The sequence below is a fragment of the Barbus barbus genome (genome assembly GCF_936440315.1).
Source record: "Barbus barbus genome assembly, chromosome: 31".
In the NCBI taxonomy this organism is placed as follows: Eukaryota; Metazoa; Chordata; class Actinopteri; order Cypriniformes; family Cyprinidae; genus Barbus; species Barbus barbus.
In genome coordinates, this window is record NC_136759.1 from 939,105 (window position 1) to 962,144 (window position 23,040).

The window sequence follows — 23,040 nt, forward strand, 5'->3', positions numbered from 1 at the left end:
AAAGACCGACCAGGAGAATGTGCATATAATAGTATAATGTCTTATAATAATTAAAACTATAATTTGCACTCAATACGTTATTATTGCGTACGGTTATATAATGTACTACAATACTGAGGTGCAGATAATTGCCACTATTTGCAATAAATAGCCTAGCATAAATAGCAGAAAATCTTGCTATTTTAACATTTACATTTAGTCATTTGGCAGACGTGCGTAATAGTGAGTGGAAGTAGGAGGGTGCTGAGCCTGTGGTAGTTCTGTACGCAAGCATCAGTGTCTTGAACTTGATGAGAGCTGCCACTGGTAGTCAGTGCAAGGAGATGAAGAGAGGTGTAACATGCGCTCTTTTGGGCTCGTTGAATATCAGTCGTGCCGCTGCATTCTGAATCATTTGTAGAGGTTTGATTGTGTTTGATGGCAGACCAGCCAGAAGAGCATTGCAGTAGTCCAGTCTAGCAACGACAAGGGCCTGGACAAGAAGTTGCGCAGCATGCTCTGTCAGAAAGGGCCTGATCTTTCTGATGGTGTGTAGTGCAAACCTGCAGGATCGAGCAGTCTTTGCAATGTGCTCTTTGAAGGTCTGGTCATCAAAGATTACACCAAGATTTCTGACCGAAGTTGATGGGGTAATCATTGATGAGCCTAACTGAATCGTGAAGTCATGCTGTAGAGTCGGAGTGGCAGGGAAGACAAGAAGCTCCGTCTTTGCCAGGTTGAGCTGTAGGTGATGTTCTTTCATCCATGGCCGAGATGTCCGCCAGGCAGCCTGAGATCCGTGCAGCTACCGTCGGGTCATCTGGTTGAAAAGAGAGATAGAGCTGTGTGTCATCAGCGTAGCAGTGATAGGAGAAGCCATGTATGATGGGACCCAGCGATGTAGTGTACGTGGAGAAGAGGAGGGGTCCAAGAACCGATCCCTGAGGAACTCCAGTGATCAGTTGATGTGGTTTGGATACCTCCCCTCCCCAGGCCACCCTGAAAGATCTACCAGTGAGATAGGATTCAAACCAGCAAAGTGGAATTCCAGTGATGCCCAGTGAAGAGAGGGTAGACAGGAGAATCTGATGATTGACAGTGTCAAAAGCAGCAGAAAGATCCAGCAGAATGAGGACTGACGATTTGGAATCAGCCTTTGCAGTTCGCAGGGCTTCAGTGACTGAGAGTAGCGCAGTCTCTGTTGAATGGCCACTCCTGAAACCTGACTGTTTAGCATCCAGCTTGTTGTACTGTGAAAGAAACCGCGAGAGCTGGTTGAAGACAACTCGTTCGAGTGTTTTCCCTATGAATGGAAGGAGAGAGACAGGTCTGTAGTTTTCTAAAAGAGAAGTGTTTAATGTAGGTTTTTTGATCAGTGGGGTTACCCGAGCCTGCTTGAATGCTGTGGGGAAGATGCCTGTGAGGAAAGATGTGTTGATAATGTGTGTGAGTGCCGGTAAGAGTGTGGGAGAGATTGTTTGGAGAAGGTGTGAGGGGATTGGGTCGAGAGGAGTTTGGATACTTTTGCCTCGGTGAGGGGACAGAAGGAGAAGATGGGAGTTAGAGCAGTGGATGTGGTTGATCGGAGGTCCTGCGGAGTTGTGAACTGGTTACTGATTGTTCTAGTTTTGTCTGTGAAAAAAGTGGCAAAGTCGTCAGCGGTTATCAAAGTGGTGGGAGGTGGAGGAGGGGGACAGAGGAGAGAATTAAATGTTCTGAAGAGATTACGCATGTCTGGAGCGCTGGTGATCTTGTTGTGGAAATGTGAGGATTTGGCAGTGTGGACTTCAGTAGAGAAAGAACAGTGTAAATAGAATCCATCGCTATTTGCACTTAGTGTAAATAGTATCTATTGCTAAGAAAATATGCTATTTGCACTTATTAGTATAAATAGAATCTAATTCCTATTTACGCTCAGTGCTCACTGATAGCCGCTGCCCTAACTTTATTTTGTTTTGATTTTCCCTTCTGGGATTTGATCTGGATTCCCCCTTAAAGTGCATTCAGAAACAACAAGCCAAAAAGACAGTGAAAATGTCACATAAAATAACGTAACATAACATAAAATGTAACGTAGGCCTAACATAAGACATAAAATTATGTGACGCCCTTTGGCCGGAATTGTGAATCAGTATTCAGAAAGGCACAGAAGACAAATAACGATTGCTAACGGTTGCCTGTTACATTACCAGTGTTTCCCACAGACTTGGACTTTATTTGTGGCTGCATATATGCTAATTAATTCTCTGCCAGCAGGAGGCGCTTGTAGAGCAGGAGAAATAGAGGTTTCCCCGGTAATGCTGTACACAAATTAGCCCTCTGCTCACAAACGCTGCTTTATCATTATGATTTATCATTTTGACATTAAGCAAGATGAAATGAAAATGACATCCAAAATTTTCTGAAGACAGTCTGTTTCCTTCAGAAATGCAGTGATATAAAGACACCTGCACCGTGATTCGATTCTGAAACATGCAGCGCTTGCTTATTCAACGAAGTTAAAGCTTTTTGAAAAATAAAATCTATTTGTGGTAGTCAGTTTTGAAATTGTGGCAGGCCGCCACAAATAAATCAATGTATGGGAAACACTGCATTACAGAACATAAAATTTCACTTAGCCTACCACATAGAGTAAGGAGTGACGAATGATTTGCAGATCCTGAGCACCATGACAAACATCTAATCTTGTAAAACAGAGTATGTGCGATCGCCTATCTCGAAAGTGAAACTAAAAAGCCGTCTTGCATTCAAAAGCAGTTTCAATGCCATGTATAATAGCGGCTCCATGATGCCCGCAATTTTATATACAGTATGATTACCTAATAATATAACTGCGAGAGAAAGTATTGATATTTATCTCCTATCTCGTATTTATTGGAGTTCTGTAGTACACGTCTTTTTTTTTATAAAAAACTATTTTCATTCAAAAAAGTCAACATAAACTACACATTCGAGTTAATCGATAAAATCGATTTATTGCCCAGCCCTACGAGAAATGCACCAAAGCGACTGAGAAAAACTGTTATGAACTGAGCCATTGAACATTCAGCACCAGATATATGCAGTCACTAGCGCCATCTACTGGTGAGACTGGAGTAAGAACTGCAGTGGCAGCACATTATTGATGTGTGTGTGTGTGTGTGTGTGTGTGTTGCAGGTAAACGAGCAGCAGCTGAAGAAGCAGTTAGATGAGATCACATACATCATAAAGCTCAGAGACAATCTCACGCCTAAAGCGGGAACGGTAAGAGTTACAATTATTGTGCTGGTTACTAACTTGCATCACTGGTGCTATTGCTGATAGTCACACTAGGATTTAAATTTGTTTTTTTTCTGAATTTTGCAACGCTAAATGACTATTTGCTGCAGCTTTCCTCAAAAATTTATACATGCAGCATTTTTCATGTTAATTTGCAGTAAAAACTCACTGTAAACTCACTGATTTGTAAACTGTAAGAGTAGTTCTCTGTAAATTATGTTGTGCTTTATGACTGAAATCTGTCGTGGTCGTGTCCCTGAACATGCTGGAAAGACAACAGACCAATGTAAGCTGTGAAGGAATGATTTGGATTTGTTTGGGATCAGAATTATGGATTTCGATTAGCTAATATAATATAGTTTTTTTGTGGGAAAAATTGCGAAATAAGAGAAAAGGTGCCACAAATACTGCAGGAATGAGTTAAATTTGCATTTATTTTAATTGCAAAATCATGAAGGAACTAGATAGTTTTAGTGATTTAAACAGTTTTTTGTTTGTTTTAAGATAATATTTCAGTAATTTAACACATTTGCATGTTTGCAGTTTTCTGTAAAAAATAAATAAATATATTATATAATATATATAATTTTTGAAATTAGTGTTTTATTTTGATTTGTTTTCATTTATAAAATTATTTGTTTTCATTTTATATTTTTATGATTTTTAATTAATTATTAGCTTTCAGTGGAATCATTAACCCTCTGTAGTTTCCTCACAAAAAAAATCACTTTAAAGGAGAACCTTGAACCATATGCTTGCATCATCACTTACAACACCTTAGCAACCACCCGAGCACCCTAGCAACCACATGCCATCACCCACAACAGCATAGCAACCACATAGCTTAATCCACAACAGCATAGCAACACATTGAACCACTCAAATCTCTGCATATGTATAGCACAACTCTGGTTTGTTTATTTAGCAGGTTTGTTATTTGTGGCTAATGTGTGTGTGTGTGTGTGTGTGTTTTAGGGCAGTGGTGATTTTATCTGTACAGTTTACCTGGAGGAGAAGAAGGAAACAGCCGAACAGCATGTAAAGGTGCGTTTGATCTTTGAACCTGCTGTAAGGTCTTGCTGTTGTCAAAAATCTGAACAATATCAAGGACCCACTTACATATGAAGTCAGTGGAGAATTTTTTGGTATTTTAAAAATGCTTTCAGTAGAGATGTGTCCTGCTTTACATTTGCATGATGGATACGACTGATAGTGTTTTTGTATAAATGTTCACGTTTGACCTCCAGATTCCTGCCACGATGACAGCAGCTGAACTGACCTTTGAGATTCTGGACAGACGGAAAATCACCGTTAAGGAGAAAGACTACTGGTGCTGCTTTGAGGTGAACGAGAAGGAAGAAATGGGTGAGTCACACTACACCGGTCACCGGTTACCCATCATACACACATTACAGTAACGCTCACAGGTGTGTGTGTGTGTGTGTGTGTGTGTGTGTGACAGAGCGGCCGCTGCACTATCTGGAGAAAGTTCTGCCCATCTTTCATTCTCTGGGCACCGACAGTCACCTGCTGGTCAAGAAGCACTTCTCCATGGAGGCCATGCTGGTTTATCTGGGTAAGAGAGACTGGGTTTGAGTTTGGGGAGAATCAGGACAAACTATTCATAAATAAAATGTTTTAATGCAAAATGCAAGTGGGTTAATCGATAAACAGTGCTGCTCAACCATTTGACTATAAAGGCTAATATCTGCTGTAATGCCAGTGTTTTGGTAGTTTAGACTCATAGTTTCTGTACATTGCAGAGGATTTAAGAGCTAAATGTTTTCCTTCACTTTTAAACCAGTCGATTTGTAAGACTTTTCCAGTTTAATTGTGATTTACTGGATTAAAGATCAGGATTTTTTTTAAATATTCATTACCTACGATTTCTACCTGATAGAATATTTTAGAGCTTGGCATAACCAGAATGAATATTCATTATAAAAATGACCTTGGTGTTTGATTAATTTCAATGAATTTAAGTTCTAGTGAACACACATTTGTAAATAATTAATATTTAATATTGTATAGATTTAGTTTTAGTTTAGGGTGTCGTAATCCTGTTTATTCAAAGACAGTTGTTGAGAATGTTAGAAATGTCTTTTTTTTTAGTGGTTTTAGCACATTTTAATGTTTGTTTTGTTTTATTTTAAATCATTTTAAGTCATCTTGAGGCCCTTGGAAGTTTATTGAGGCCCCCTAGTGGACCTTGGATGCCTGGTTGAGAATATAATACACTATTCTAATTAATATATATATATACTAGTGCTGTCAAACGATTAATCGCGATTAGTCCCATCCAAAATAAAAGTTTTTGTTTACATGATATATATGTGTCTACTGTGTATATTTATTATGTATATATAAATACACACACATACAGTATAAATATTTACATGTCTATATTTATATTCATATAATTTAGATTATATATAAATGTATTTAATGTATGAACATAAAATTTTTCTGAAATGTATACATGCATGTATGTGTATTTATATATACATAATAAATATACACAGTACACACACATATATTATGTAAACAAAAACTTTTATTTTTAATCGTTTGACAGCATTGATATTAACTTTATTTAGAAGCCGTAGAAGTCTATGATGTGCTTATGTAGATCATGTAACATGCGCAGTGTGCTCATAATAATCTCTATTTGAGAATATTTAATGATCTTTGTGTGTGTTTGGTACAGCCAGTAAAGTGGAGGTGTCCAAACACGGCATGATGAAGTTCAGAGAGGAGAGGAGTCTGCTGGGATTGAGCACCGGGAGCTTCAATGACCGATACTTCATCCTGACCAGCACCTCGCTCAGACTCTATAAAGAAGTCCGGGTAAGAGTGTGTGTGTGTGTGTGTGTGTGTGTGTCTCGCACGTGTTTGTCTAATAATTTAATTTGGTCCCTTAAGGCAGGGGTTCCCAAACTTTTCCATTCCACGACCCATCCTAGACAAGTATACACTATTTCACGACCAAAATATTTGAGATCAAAAAACAACTGACATTACTTTAAAGCTGCAGTCTGTAAGTTTTGCCTATTTGTTGCCATCTCTGTTGAAAACCTGGTATTGCAGCCAGGTGCTGAATTATCTTTATTACATGAGCTGTACTCCGGCACGGCTCCAGCGCGGATGAATCTAATGTTTTGAGGTGAATGTGTAGCTGTCAGTCACCGCACCGGTGTGAATCAAACATTTAGTAATCACAGATTCTAGCCTACGTCTTGGAATATATAACCCAAATCAGAGTTTTCACCGTACATTGTCATCTGAACAAGTAACAAGTCAGCCCTGTTTGTTCTGACCAACTGAGGGAAAAAGCATTATAATAAATCGTGCTACAAATGGTGATTTAAATCTAACGATCGGTTAGCTCTTATCACATCAAACCGTGCAAATTATTATTATTGTTATACTTTATTCTCAAATTATTAATGTTAACAACATCAGCATTGCGTGACTGAGTATAGTGTGCATTAGCCAGTAGATTTTAATTTCTGTACAGTCTAATCTAATTGTCATGCCATTCGAATTTCATATTAAGATAATCTTTTAACCCCGTTTTCTTTAAAATACGAATCTTGTGTAATCCCAGGCTATCCGTAATCAGAAGCACATTTAAAACTGGAATATAACTTAATTTCATTCATAAGTGTTTCATAAACACATAATCCTTTCTGGATCACAATCCACCATCAAAATGATAAGTTTAATTATTCTAGCTGCTGTGAGAAAAGGCTATAAATGATCCTCCACCTGCAGGATCCTCACATGAGATATAGCTGCTAGCCGGGAAAACTTCTTTATGTTTACAGACGTGACGTAATGACGCAGTGCCATGCTCAAATTTCCCATGAAAACCTACCTGTACCACTCAAATTAGAAAACAATATTATAAGCTAACCGTTGTGAATCGGGCTGAAGTAAGGCAATAGTTTTGAACACTGGCTGGTTATGTACTTGCTCATATATTGATTTCGGATCATTTTTAACCAAAAAAAAGTTACGCACTGCAGCTTTAAGCTTAATCTTTTAATAGTATTTAAGAAAATAACCATTTCACTGCTATTTCCGTTTTAATTTCTTCATTTACAGATGTTAATGAGTCTATGAAACATGTCCCTAAAAATACACGTACACTACGGTGCGGATATGAATTGTAATCCGTGCTGTAAGTGTGTCGCAGGGTTCAGCAGAAAATACATTCATGATCCTTCCGTGTGTGCAGCACTGCAAAAAAAGGCTTATCTTACTTAGTATTTTTGTCTTGTTTCTAGTAAAAATTCTTAAATTAAGATGCGTTTAATAGATAAGCACAATGAAGTAAGATATTTAGTCTTGTTTCAAGGGGAAAAAAAACTAAATTAAGTTCATTTTGCTTAAAATAAGTAGAATTATTTGCCAGTGGTGTAAGTAAAATAATCTTGTTTTAAAAAATATTTTACTTACTCCACTGGCAGATAAGTTGACTTATTTTAAGCAAAATGCATTTAATTAATATTTTTTCCATGGAAACAAGACTAAATATCTTTCTTCATTGTGCTTATCTAGTAAACGCATATTAATTTAAGAATTTTTAGATATTTTTACTAGAAACATGACAAAAATACTAAGTAAGATAAGCCTTTTTTGCAGTGAGAGGAGAACGGAGCACAACCCAACACGTTTTTAGCATAGCATAAGAAGCGAAGCAGAACTAAAACGGTTTGGAGATGAAAATAATTGTGAAATAATTGTAAAAATAATAAACAGATGTGTCTCGTTTTAAATAAACACTAAAACCCGAGTGACAAATTTACTTCAGTCAGAAATGTACTTTTGCAATAGTTAAATAAATGTTCAGCAATATCTTCAAAAGATTTGTGGACTTTTTGGCACATTTTTTCTTTATATAAAGATGATATGGCAAGGAAACGTTTGTTAATATTGTTATGCTAGCGTGTGGAAATGTTTAAATCTTGTAGTGTTACAATTAACCCCGCGTTTGTGCCCCGCTCACCCTCTTCATGGGAAATGGTTTTTACAGACCGTTTTCTTATTGGTGGGTAGCCAAATGAATATGAAGGAGTGAAAACAGATGAGAAATGAATGAATGAACATACCTGAAACAGTTTTTGTAACATTTGAATTTTGAGGTGTATGCAATCTCATGCAGAATACAGTGAGCGAGTTTCTTCTCATTTCATTCTTTATTTATAAAACACATTTGAAAACAACCAAAAGGTTGACCAAAGTGCTGTACATAAAAATTTAAACAATACAACAAATAATCAAAATATAGACAATGCACAAAAACAACGTAAATAAAGATTTAACCCATCATAATGTTTTCAAATAAATAAGATTTCAAAATAGATAGAGGTGCTGTTGGGATAGCTATAGGAAGATTGTTCCAAAGAGTTGGCCCAGAAACAACAGAAAAAGCTCGATCACCACAGTGTTTCAGTCTGGACTTAGGGATGGATAACATTTTTAAATGCCCCGACCATAGCGATCTCACTGGTTTGTGTGAAAGCAACTCAGTGAGATAAACTGGTGCAAGATTATTAAGAAATTTAAAGATCAAAATTTATATTTTAAATTCAACTCCCAATTTTACAGGCAACCAGAGAAATCAAAATAGGAGAGATGTGCTGAAATTTACGAGTTCCAGTCAGAGGCCTAGATGCTGCATTTTGGACCAATTGTAAACGCTCCATAGATGAGCAGTTAATCTCATAATAAAGTTAATTACAATAGTCCAAACAAGAAATGACAAATGCATGAATTACGTTTTCAAAATTCTTTGTTGATAAAAACGCTTTCACTTTAACCAGGCAATAAAGATGAAAAAAACACGACTTAACTACTCTATTAATCTGTCAAACTTTACGGCCGAGTCAAACCAAAAACCTAAGTTTTTTGCACATGGAGTAACCCATTGGGTCAAATGACCAAGGTTATAATTACTAGCATTAAAAGCATCGCTAGGTCCAAACAAAGTTACTTCTGTATTTCCTTCATTTAAAGTCAGAACATATTTTTGGAAACCATATTTTTAGTTCCTGGATGCATGCATACAGAGCTCCTAGTGAACTATTTCTATTTGGTTTAAAAGGAAGATACAACTGTAGATCATCAGCATATAAATGGAATGAAATTCCATATTTCTTAAAAATCGAACCTAAGGGTAGTGTATATATAACATAAAAAGAATCGGAGACGGAATGGAGCCCTGAGGAACACCACAAATCTTCTTCTCATTAATAATGCGGACTGAGCCTTTTAATAATGATATCACTCTGAGACCCTCACTGTTAAATCGCAGATTAATTGCAATTCAAAAAAGCAAACTTAGAATTTCGCAATTCGTTATTAATGTCGGTAGCCTATATCGTGCAGCCCTAGTGAGTGTGTGTTTCATTGAAATGCAAATTTAGCTGCAGCCAAGTGACTTTGAAAACTAAATAAATAAATAAAAAACTAACTAAATAAAGCTCTTTCTGATTCTGATTCTTTGTGCGACCCAGTTTGAAAACCCCTGCCTTAAGGCAACTTTAAACCTTCATTAAAATTATTTGCACCAAAAAAGTGGTCATTGTCCAGCATCTCTGATCCTCAGAATGTGAATGACCTCTCTGACCTCTGCCTGACCTCTGCACATGTGACATGAGTAATAGTTCTCATCAAGTAAACATCAGCTGATTCAGATTCATCAGGTGGACATTGATGTCAGTGATGTGACGTCACACAGTGATTACATGCATCGATATTCTGATATTAATTGGAATTCTGCAATGTTCGGATTAGCGTAGATTCATGTAAACACCACAGTCTGATTCAGTAGAAATGAATTGCATGTGAACTCATTCAAAAAATCCATATCAGCAGACTTCAGCAATCAAGTATACAGAAATGATCAGATGCTTTTATGTGTATAAACATCATAATCGGAGTATGGCTGCAATCAAACTATAGATCCTAAACTGAAACTGATGTGCATGTAAACATAGTCAGTGTGTGACTGTTATTGTAGTATCACTGGCATAGTGTTATTGCTGGAATGGAATGGATGCATATAAAACAAACTATATGAGGTGAACCCAGTTAATTACTATTATTTTGAAAGAAGATATGACCAGGTCATATGTACGAGATGTCAAATTGGTCACTCAAGACTCATTCATATTTATTGAAAAATATATATATATGAAAAAAAGTATGTCAATTTTAAAAACAAAAATAATATAAATAAATAATATCTAAAAAAATTATATATATATGTATATATATATATATATATATATATATGTATGTATATGTATATATAAAAAAATATGTAAAAAGTGTAAAGCATAGAATGACCCCAGTTTTAAATTATATGGACAACATTTTTATTCAGAAAACATTTTTTAAAAGGAAATTTGGGAATAGTTTTAAATTCATTAAATTGAAAATTTGTATATAGTTAATAATAAAATTATGATTACTGTTGTCATTTTTGTATGTATATTTTTAATTATTTTTAAGATTTTTTTTTAATTATTGTAAATATTGTGTTGAGATTATATTTTAATCATAATACTGTTGATTTTGCCATGAACAGCATTGCTGCTGATACGGCATTAAACACACAAACAATAAATAAATACTATCATAGTTTTATTGATATTTTGAATTAGTTTTTTTTTTTTCATTTTGATTTTAAAGTTTTAGTAACTTTTTTATTTTTATTTAGTTTTAGCTATTTTAGAACATTAAGTTAAAGTTAAATGAAAATAAATAATGCTGCCTTGGCTACAGGCTGAAATAAAATAAAATAAAGTTTTTATGTATTTTATTTATGGTTTTAGTTTTAGTTAATGCTAATAATCTTAGCGTGTGAGCAAACGAGGGACTGTTTGATTGATGTTTTACTTTGAAACTCTCATACACAGAATCTGCAAAAGCTGCAAAGCCCAGAGCTGCAGTGTGTGAGTACAGATAGTGTGTGTGAGAGCGGTTCCTTTAGGGTTGGGTGTCTGTGGTCATAGAAACAGTACGTGTGTGTGTGTGTGTAGGTAGAGGTTTAGCGCTCGCTGCTCTCCCTTACTTTGGTTTAATGGGTTCTCAGGTGGTGGTTTTCCTGTAGTTTTGGGTTCTAGACGGAGTGAGTGAGTGTATGTTTGAGTAGATTGATCCATCTCTTTCTTTTTCTCTTTCTATAGAGTAATCGTCCAGAGAGAGAGTGGCCCGTCAAGTGTCTAAAAGTCTATCACGGCATTAAAAAGAAGCTCCGTCCACCAACATGGTGAGAATAAATCTGAATTATGAATCTTAAAACTTTATTAAACCCTAATGAGCTTTCTAACTAGACAGCATATCAGAGGTGCTCATAACATCAAGATCATGTAGGGCAGGGGTGCCCAACCCTGTTCCTGGAGATCTACCTTCCTCCAACCCTGATCAAACACAAATGAACCAACTAATTAGGATCTGAAGGAGCAGTTGATAATTACAGACAGGTGTGTTTGATCAGGGTTGGAACTGAACTCTGCAGGAAGGTAGATCTCCAGGGACAGGGTTGGGCACCACTGCTGTAGGGTGTTTAATATTTTTGAAAGCTGTGTAAATAAAATCTTGACATGGTGAATGCAACAAGCAGTTGTGCTGTGATTTGTGACCAGCAGGGGTCAGTGCGAGTCAAGACAAAATCAGAGACGCTCATAACATTTATGACCCATTCAGTGCTATTTAACTCTGTGAAGCCTGACGTATAAAATAATAGTCTGAAAAATCTAATATTTTGTCATCATATTTGCTCCATCAGGCTGTTATGGCTCATATAGTCTGATACAGTGAGAATATGGAGGAAACATGGACTCAAAATCAGTCAAGATTTGACTCTGAAGCAGCAGCTGAAGCTGGACGCTTCTACAGTTACACTAAAAGAGCTTTTACTGGATAAAACATGAAGACATGAGGAGATTGAGTGTGAAACAGGATAAACAGCAGACTTTATAAAGGGTTAAAGAAGCAAATGTGCTGTTAAAGCTCTTACATGAATCGTGTAGTTTCTTCTATTTGAGCTGTGAAGTGTTTAAATCATATAGTGATGAGCTGCTTCATAAGAAACGTCAGTGTAGACAATGATCAGGTCAGATTCATTTACAGCATCTCAGACCAAAAAAACCCTGTCTCAATTATATCATCGACTTACAGCTGCATTTGAGTTTCACACATCCTCTCAGAGCTTCTCCTTATTTAAGAACATTTAAGACATGGTCATCTGTGGAAATCAATACAATAAAAGATTGAGTCCTGTTTAACCCTTTAATCTCTGTCTGTCTGTAGTTGGTGTCTCACAGTCGTCTATGAAAGTGAGAAACAGGAAAAGCAGGAGAGACAGCAGTGGTGAGAACACACACACACACACACATCTACACACGCACACATACAGTATGCACATGCTCGCACACACACACACACACACACACACACACTCTCTCTCTCTCTCTCTCTCTCTCTCTCTCTCTCTCTCTCTCTCTCAGATGTGTCAGTATCCATTATATTCTCTGTAAATAATGTTAGTGTGCTGTGACTTTAACCTCTAAAGGAATGTAAACATTGTCTCTGTGTGTTTTGATGTGTTTCTGTCTCAGGTATCTCTGCTGTGACACACAGAATGAAATGAGGGAATGGTTCGCTACCTTCATGAGCATACAGGTCAGTCTGAGAGGATCATGTCAACATTTAACCCTATAAAGCCTGATAAAGCATACTTGATACATGAAGCCCTCTAAATGATCAAACTGCAGTTTATCCTGTTTCACACTCAATCTCCTCATGTCTTCTGTCTCTGATGGAGAGCTTAGAGTTTATTATCCAGTAAAAGCTCTTTTAGTGTAATTATACAAGCGTCCAGCTTCAGCTGCTGCTTCAGAGTCAAATCTTGACTGATTTTGATCAAGTAAAGGTCAGAATAACTGCAGTCATATCTCCAGATGAACTCTTACTGGACTGAAGCAGCTCAGCTTTACTTGATTCTCCATCAATCTTTCTGTCAGATAGCTGTTGTTGTGTTTGGGTTTGCCAGTGAGTGATGTAACTCTGTTTGATTTGAGCAGTAATCTGATGGATTCTGATGTTGTGATTCAGAGCATCAGTAGATGTTAGTGAAGCATCAGGACTGAAGCTCTGGATCAGCTGAGGGAAGGGCTTGCTTTCTTTGCTCATCTCTTGGTATTGCAGGGCTTTATAATGATATGATTGGGGGTCACTGAGTTTCAGATGTTTCCAGAATTGAATTGCCCTTTTTTGTATCTTTATGATTAGAGGATATTTGCATGCATTATTTGTTGTGTGCCGGTGCACGTGTAATATAGTTTCACAGAGTTCTGCATGCAGGGTCTCAATTGGATGTTTTTCCCATTTGCTGAGATCTTGATGTGGATTTGTCAGTGGACCCCACACCTCACTGCCATAGAGGGCAATGGCTCAATTACTGAGTCTAATATTTTCAGCCAAATTCTAATAGGGATTTCTATAGGACATTACCGTTTTATGATGTAGAAGGCCCTGCGTGCTTGATCTCTCAGTTCTGTCACAGCATGGTTAAAGTTTCCTGTGGCAGTGATTGTCAAACCCAGGTAGTTGTAGTGTGACGTGTGTGTTATCTGGTTAGTGCCTAATGTAAATGTGTGTTTGTGCTCGCCAGGTCATTGATGTAAATGTTAAATAATGTTGGGCTTAAGCAGCAACCCTGTCTCACTCCACGCTCCTGGGAAAGATACCCTGTACGTTTGGTGCTGATTTTTACTCCACATTTACTTTGTGTACATTGATTTGATAAGGTCATAGGTTTTACCTCCTATGCCACTTTCAATACGTTTGTAGAATAATCCTTGGAGCCAAATTGAGTCGGAAGCTTTTTTGAAGTCAAAGCATGCATATATTTGACCTTTATCTTGGTTAACATGTGTTTCAGTTAGAGTATGTAATGTATAGATGTGATCAGATGACTTCTGCTCAGTACATTGTGTGTGATGATGAAGTCTAATAGTCGAGCGTCTATTATGCTACACAATACCTTTCCCAGGTTGCTGCTCACACAGATGTCTCTGTAGTTGTTAGGATCACATTTATCTCCGTTTTTAAAGATTGGTGTTATCAAGCCTTGATTCCAGAAGTAAGCTACATTCAGAAACACATTGAATAGCTTTAGAATATTTACTGCTTGTGTGTTTTATCATTTCATTTAATATCCCATCAGGTCCAGATGATTTTTTGAGCTTTGTTCTTTATCAGTTATTAGGAAATCTAATGGGTTTTGGTTATCTTTAATTGTTCATTCTAGTTTTGTTCAGTTGGTTGATTGTTTGATTTTGCTTACAGTTGTGTCTGTTTGTACTTTATTAAACTATGTTTAGAAATGACTTTCCCATATTTCTCCATTTTGGATTGCCAATTCTTCATGATCAGTTTTTTTCCAGATTGTTCCAATTTTCCCAGAACTGGTTTGCGTTCACTGACTTCTCGATTATTGTCAGTTGTTTTTGGGTGTATTGTGCTTTTTTTGCTTCTGAGTGTATGTTTGTATTGTTTTAGTGTTTCACTGTAAAGAGGGCGGATCTCTGCATTATTTGGATCTTTGTGTTTCTGATTTGACAATGTTCTCAGGTGTTTGTGAATAGTTTGGCTGTCCTGATCAAACCAATTTTTGTAATTTTTTGGTATTTGATTTTTTCCATTTTTTGTTTTCAATTTGGATTGTTTTGCTGATTTTTCAAATGTGACCCTTGAGCACAGAAGCAGTCATGAGTAACACAGGTATATTTGTAGCAATAGCCAACAATACATTGTATGGATCAAAATTATACATTTCTCTTTTATGACAAAAATCATTAGGATATTAAGATCATGTTCCATCAAGATATTTAGTAAATTTCCTACCATAAATATATTAAAACTTCATTTTTGATTAGTAATATGCATTGCTAAGAACTTCATTTGAACAACTTTAAAGGAGATTTTCTCAATATTTAGATTTTTTTGCTCCCTCAGATTCCAGATTTTCAAATAGTTGTATCTCAGACAAATATTGTCCTATCATAACAAACCATACATCAATGGAAAGATTATTTATTCAGCTTTCAGATGATGTAGAAATCTCAATTTCGAAAAAGTGACACTTAAGACTGGTTTTGTGGACCAGGGTCACATGTGTAATTTATATCTCTGACAGCAAGATTGACACCTTCATTAGTGTGAGCATTTTCTGATGTTGTACAGCTTACTGGGCTTTGTGTTATTTTCTGTCTTTTTGAGATACACAGTGATTTCTCTCTCTCTCTCTCTCTCTCTCTCTCTCTCTCTCTCTCTCTCTCTCTCTCTCTCTCTCTCTCTCTCTCAGAACGGAGGTCGTGTTTGGCCGGCGGAGTGGTTAAAATCTTGCGCGGCGAGTCGCTCTGCGCCGCTGGACGCTCGCTTCGGTAACGTGTCTCTGATTCCTCTGCGCGGCAGTGAGAACGAGATGAGGAATAGTGTTGCCGCTTTCAACGCCGATCCTCTCGCCGTGAGTCTAATCAGCCAATCACAACCATGCTCGGCCAATCACACAGCCAATCACACGGCTCTCTGCTCCCAAACCCAGTGAGCTCAGCCTTGGGTTTAATGCATCAGAGAGACGCTCTGACATGAAGGACTGTTCATTTTAATACTAAGCTTTTTGCAGAATTACATACTTCATTATTTAATGTTCTTTTATCCTTTGGGATTTAATTATTCCAGCGTCAAAGAGTTAAAAATAGTGTGCTTGTATCATATATATATGTGTCCCTGCAGCACAAAAGCAGTCATCAGTAACACAGGTATATCTGTAGCAATAGCCTACAATACATTGTATGGATCAAAATTATACATTTCTCTTTTATGACAAAAATCATTAGGATATTAAGGTCATGTTCCATGGAGATATTTAGTACATTTCCTACTGTAAATATATCAAAACTTCATTTTTGATTAGTAATATGCATTGCTAAGGACTTCATTTGAACAACTTTAAAGGAGATTTTCTCAATATTTAGATTTTTTTTGCTCCCTCAGATTCCAGATTTTCAAATAGTTGAAAATAAACATTTTCCATCAATGGAAAGCTTATTTATTCAGCTTTCAGATTATGTATAAATCTCAATTACAAAAAATGTACCCTTATGACTGGTTTTGTGGTCCAGGGTCTCACATAACAAAGTGTATATGTACACACACACAGACAATATTCCTGCTCAGTCTCAGTGCTTTAGTTAAAAAAATATATATACAAAAAAATAAAACTTAAAAAGAGCTGGTCAGTGTTTCATCTCTAAAGTTATACCCAAGTCAGTAAATAAATACTTCTATTCTATTTATATAATATTTATAAAATATATTTTTGTTTTTAATGTTTCCTTTCTTTCTTCAGATATGCATCATTGAGTAACAGCAGTTTTTCAATGTTTCATGTCTAACATTATACACAAATAAGTAATATTCATAAAATATTCTGTATGATTTTATCCTTGAGACATTGAGTAACAGCAGTAAAAGTTGGTCAGTGTTTCATGCATGAATTTATACGCAAATAAATACATATTTATATGTATATAGTATTCATAAAATATTTTATTCCATTTTTGTAATTTTATTTTTTTGTATAACTAAAATATTGAGTAACAACATTAAACCTTGTTGTTTCATGTCTAAAGTTATTAACAAATAAATACATAGATAAATATTTACATTTATATAATTTTCAAATATATATATATATAATTTTTTTTTTTTTTCTCTGTATGACTTTAACAATGAAGCATTGAGTAACAGCAATAAACACAGTAAAATTCCATAAGAACTAGTTACATTTAATGCAATCCCAGCACGCATTGCATTCAGCTCAGTAAGTCAAAAATGATGCAGACATTGATTATAAATGTTTAAATTTCATTAGACACCAAACTGTATTGTTAAAATAGTGCAAATGAATTCAGATTGAACCATGTAGATCATTTCGGATTAGTAATTTGGTTTCAGAACAGAGCTGAAGACAGACATTTATATAAAACCTAATTAATCTGCGTACGAGAGTATTGATGATGCTGTGTGATTACCCATGAGCCCTCACTGTTCTGATTTACTGAGACGCTTCATGTTCAGCTCACAGTGTGTGTGATGAGTCACATGAATCAGGAGTGAATCTGGAGTGAATCAGGAGTGAGTCACGCGAATCAGGAGTGAATTATGTGAATTAGGAGTGAATCAGGAATTAATTATGTGAATCAGGAGTGAATTATGTGAATCTGGAGTGAATCAGGAGTAAGTCACGCGAATCAGGAGTGAATCAGGAGTGAATTATGTGAATCTGGAGTGAATCAGGAGTAAGTCACGCGAATCAGGAGTGAATCACGTGAGCTGCACATGAACCGTACTGTACTAATGCTTTATTACTGGAGGAAGTGGAGGTGTTTGTTTCTATCTGTCTTCACACATACAGCGGACATCCAATTAACAATGAAGTTCAGAAGCAATAAATCATGTGTAAGCAAATGAAAAATATCTGGTGTTGTGTCTGTGAGGAGCAGGTGTTGGGTTATTGCTCATATCATTATCTTAATGGGTGATTTCCTCTAACCTTTTTACCCATAATTCTGCAGGACTGTCCTCCGTATACATTATATCAGTGACGGTGTGTGTATTTATGACAACATGAATTCAACAGAAAAGTGAAGAAGAATCTAATTCTAATGTCATGGTTCTGAAGAAGATGATTAAACATTGTTAGACTGAATACTTTTATATATGTCTATAACTGGATGTGTACTTGTGTATATAAAATATATTTACATTTCTTTTTTTGTTTATTATTTACCATTTTATTTACTTTATCTCTGATGGACTGATGATCTCTGAGCTCATGACAGTGAATTTTCTATAATTTTATTGAAGTCAGTTTTCGGTTCTGTTTTCTGAGATAATCTGGCAGGTTTCGATTAAATGAATGCTTTATTTTCTGCAGCTCTTCAGAAATGTTTGACGGAGTGAATGTTGTTCAGGTGAGTCGTCCAGCTTCTGTGGTTCAGACCAACACAACAACAAAATCATCACAAATATATGTGACCCTGCAGCACAAAAGCAGGTATATTTGTAGCAATAGCCAACAATACATTGTATGAGTCAAAATTATCATTTTTTCTTTTATGACAAAAATCATTAGGATATTAAGATCATGTTCCATCAAGATATTTTGTAAATTTCCTACCGTAAATATATCAAAACTTCATTTTTGATTAGTAATATGCATTGCTAAGAACTTCATTTGAACAACTTTAAAGGAGATTTTCTCAATATTTAGATTTTTTTGCTCCCTCAGATTCCAGATTTTCTAATAGTTGTATCTCAGCCAAATATTGTCCTTTCATAACAAACCATACATCAATGGAAAGATTATTTATTCAGCTTTCAGATGATGTAGAAATCTCAATTTCACAAAATTGATCCTTATGACTGGTTTTGTGCTCCAGGGTCAGAAACATCATCAATTTAAAGTCATTTAAATATTTTATATTCCTGCATCATTGAGTGTTTTATAAATATTAAATAATATTTTATATATTATAAAATATTTATACAATTTATTTTTCCATTTAATAAATTTATTTAATTTTAATAATTGTTTTTTTATTCTTTACATTAATTTATTAGGAACTGCAGGTGTGTGTGGGTCACAGTCACATCAGGCCGTTGATCGCTCCGATCCGAATCAGTTCAATCCGTCCGGATCTTCTCACGCACTTTGACCTTCACCGAGGTGACAGCAGCTTACATCACACATCACTGCTCCAATCCATCACTCTTTCCTGAGACACACATTCTGGGACATCAGACTGTTACTGGACTCCATTCTCGTGGATCATTGGGATGTTGAAGGCTGGGATGGATTTGTGTTTTTTAATATATGTTCAGAAGCTGTTCACCGGACTGCGGCGTCACACAAGAGGCATTTAGTGTCCCTCTAACCCACTTAAACACTCGAGGCTTCCGGTCGGACCAGACGGACTCATGTCAGACACACGTGTATTTTCTGTTTAACCTTTACACTTTTACAGACTTTATAACTTATTTCAGCCTGTATTAATGTCAATCAAACAGAATCACATCCAGAACTTTAAAGGTCAAAGGTCTTGGATCAGACCATAGAGAGAGAGTTTGTGTGTGTGTGTGTGTGTGTGAGTGTGAGAGAGAGAGAGAGATTAATGGTGCATCCACATCAGAAAAATGGCAGAATTACCATATATATTTGAACAACTTTAAAGGAGATTTTCTCAATATTTAGATTTTTTTTGCACCCTCAGATTCCAGATTTTCTAATAGTTGTATCTCAGCCAAATATTGTCCTATCATAACAAACCATACATCAATGGAAATATTAATTATGCAGATGATATATAAATCTGAATTTCACAAAATTTACCTTTATGACTGGTTTTGTTGTCCAGGGTATGTGTGTGTATATATGTATATGTGTGTGTGTGTGTATATATATATATATATATATATATATATATATATATATATATATATATATATATATATATATACATACATATACATACATATATTAGTGCTGTCAAAATGAGCATGTTAACGCAGGCGATTAATTTTCAGTTTAATGCGATTAAATTATTTAACGCTGTTAACACAGGGAGCCTAGACTCAAAGCTGCTACTTCTGTCTCTCCAGCTTCACTATTCATTTCATATCAAAGCGTGAATGAAACTTCGTGGTCAGTTAAGTCATGAAGTTACCAAAAAGGTGATAAAAGCCACCTTAAAACTCTGCATACATGTAATATATTTGATAAGAGTCACATTTAAGAACATGTCTCTGAAATGGTTTTCAAAACTGTTCTGGAGCAGCCCAGCACTGTCTCACTCATCTAAAACTCATCAGCTCATTAATAGAGACTTTAAGAGCTGAAATGAGTCAGAAAAGGTGATGAGAGTTGAGAGAAAATACGATGCGTGTCAGATCTGTGTCACGTTCAGCAGCGGCAGCTCTTAAAGAAATAGCAGCCAAAACAGCCTAATAACCAGCTGCTGTGATGTCTGTTCATCCAAGAAAAAAAGAGGAAATCAATCACTTTTATAGCTTTATGGAATCATCTGTATTTAATTTAGTGTTTGATAACTATTCCATTTCTGTATATTTCTGCTGAATGGCACAGGTATGACATTTATTATGTGAAGATTGTTTTAAGTTAAATTAAATTTATTTTTAAAGTCTAATAAATGTTCAAATTGATGGCTCTCAATGATACTGTAATGTTGAATGGCTATAGTCAATGGCTAAATATTAGGAAAAAATGATTTCCTAGAGAATAAGTAGTATTGGTATCAGTGATACTGGCCTTCAGTCATAAAAAATATGCCATTAAACAAATATTAAAAATATACTGTCTTTGTTTTGTACATTCATTTGAAGATTAAATGTAAAATTATTGCAATATAAAAGTATAATTAAAACCTTTAATGTTATGTGGGATTTCCAAAAAAATATGCGATTAATTTTTAATCGATTGACAGCACTAATTAATATATATATATATATATATATATATATATATATATATATATATATATATATATATATATATGCAATTATTAAAATAATATGTAATAAAAAATTATATATTTATAAGTATAAATGCTGATTCTGACATGTGAACATCCCATAACTTTGTTTGTGTGTGTTTTATTTCTGTGTGTGTGCTTGTGTTTGTATCAGTGTGTGTTTTTCATCTGTTGAATCTGAGAAAATGAAGCGATCATGTTTTGTTGATATTGCTGTAATATAACTTTATTCATATGATTAGCCTTTATAATTTAATCATGATGATTCACACATTAACATTACAGAGACTGATTGTTTTTAAATATGCACACGTGCGCACACACAAACACACACATGCGCACACACAAACACACACATGCGCACACACAAACACACACACGCACACACCCTCATACGCACACGTGCGCGCACACACACACACCCTCATACGCACACACACACACACCCTCACGCACGTGCACACACACCCTCATACGCACACGTGCACACACACACACACACACACACAAACAGGGAGCAGAATGAATCCGATTGAATCGTCCGTGTTTAATGAATGAAGCTCACAGACTGTAAACACAGCAGCCTCGTCGTGTGATTGATTCAATTAGTGTCTCGTTTTATGTGAAATTAAATCAGGTGGCGTAAATGAGTTTGCACAGATCTTTTTCCTCAGTTGTGTTCATTTAACGAGAATCAGAGCTTCTGAAGAATCAGACTCTTATCTGGTAAATATAGATCAATAAAGTTTTGAAGACTCTTGAAGTATTATTATCTGAATGCCACGTTCATAAATCAGTCATATACAGACAAGTTTGACGTGACATCCAGAAAATATAGATTTGTTTACATATTAAAGTCAGAATTTACTGATATGACTTTTTCTTTCTTTAGTGGAACAGAAAAGAGAAATGAAATGTAGTTTTTAAAAAGTCGTTGAGCTCCAGTGTCGGTTATGCCCCTTGGTCTTTTGTTGCATGTGTTTTCCATAGAAGAAAGTCATTATTGGCTGAACTATCGTTTAAAATGTGTACATTTGAGAACAGGGTGTTTAGCGTCTAACGAAGTGATTATTTTGACATAAGCATATTGAATTACTGTGAGATTATAACTTGTTTTAAGTCTTTGTACATGCTTTGCTGTATTTGATCAGTGTGTAAAAATATAATTTTAAACGTTTGTGTAATGACTGTCAATAACCTGATTGATTAACTAACTGGTAACAGATATTCATATCCATCATTTGATTACTGCTGTTATACCCTTATTACAGGAACTTCACTGAACAACCACTTAACTACTGGTTAACATTAAAGTTAACTAGCAGCCCACTGGCGTCAGCTGCAAATGAGCTTTTGTTTCATTAGAACAGCATCTGATGAATCATTTACAGTAAGACCAGGAACATGAATCAAGAGTCAATAGTTTTATTTCATATTGACTTTTCAAGATTTCTGAGAAAAAGGTAGAGGCACTCATTTTTCTAATTGTTGAATTTGTTTGTATTTTTAGCTTTCCCATTTTCATTTTCAATTTTATATTTACAGTCATTTAGCAGATGCTTTTATCCAAAGTGACTTACAAATGAGGACAATAGAAGCAATCAAAACCCAGAAAAGAGCTATATAAGCAAGCAATTATATAATATATAAAAAGAAATCAAATAGAATAGAGAGCCAGTGTTAGAGGTCTTTTTTGTTTGTTTGATTATTTGTTTTTTATAAAAAACAAACAGTTAGAAAACAAAGTGTTTAATTTTTCTTTGTTTTTATAACTGTACTGCCTTAATGGTTTGATGTTTTGTATGGTTAAATATAACAAATCTGAAAAAAAGATTTGTGATACGCGCTCCGAAGTCCCGATCTGAAACACATGTGAAATAATCTGAAACTAATCCAAATCTGAAACAAAAGCATGTCCTAAATTCCTGAAATATGGAGTCTCATATATTAGAGCAGTCTGCAATTTCTGAAAGAAGTCAATTAAATCTGTGTGTGTGAGAAAAATTGAAATGGTTATCATTTTCATAAGTAACTTTAATTTAGTTACACATTTTTTCTCAGTAACTGTAACAGATTAGTTACATTTAATTTTTTAAGATGAACTTTTTTCCTCCCGTGGCATTGTTAGATTCCAGTGTTTTCTAGCTGTGGCTAGGAGTCATGTTTGTT

General features: G+C 35.4%; 1 protein-coding gene across 1 annotated transcript in view; it reads left to right on the top strand.

The window, feature by feature from the left end:
* LOC306851331 (arf-GAP with Rho-GAP domain, ANK repeat and PH domain-containing protein 1-like) overlaps window positions 1-19,703 on the top strand; it is an 80,469-nt gene extending 60,766 nt beyond the window's left edge. Inside the window, exons 24-34 of the mRNA XM_079387490.1 lie at window positions 3,137-3,223; window positions 4,214-4,282; window positions 4,486-4,603; window positions 4,701-4,814; window positions 5,946-6,085; window positions 11,437-11,519; window positions 12,563-12,622; window positions 12,871-12,934; window positions 15,621-15,782; window positions 18,258-18,294; window positions 18,944-19,703. Coding sequence (XP_079243616.1) covers window positions 3,137-3,223; window positions 4,214-4,282; window positions 4,486-4,603; window positions 4,701-4,814; window positions 5,946-6,085; window positions 11,437-11,519; window positions 12,563-12,622; window positions 12,871-12,934; window positions 15,621-15,782; window positions 18,258-18,275 — 915 coding nt within the window. The 3' untranslated portion in view covers window positions 18,276-18,294; window positions 18,944-19,703. The remainder of the gene's footprint in view (window positions 1-3,136; window positions 3,224-4,213; window positions 4,283-4,485; window positions 4,604-4,700; window positions 4,815-5,945; window positions 6,086-11,436; window positions 11,520-12,562; window positions 12,623-12,870; window positions 12,935-15,620; window positions 15,783-18,257; window positions 18,295-18,943) is intronic.
* The last annotated feature ends 3,337 nt before the right edge of the window (window positions 19,704-23,040 follow it).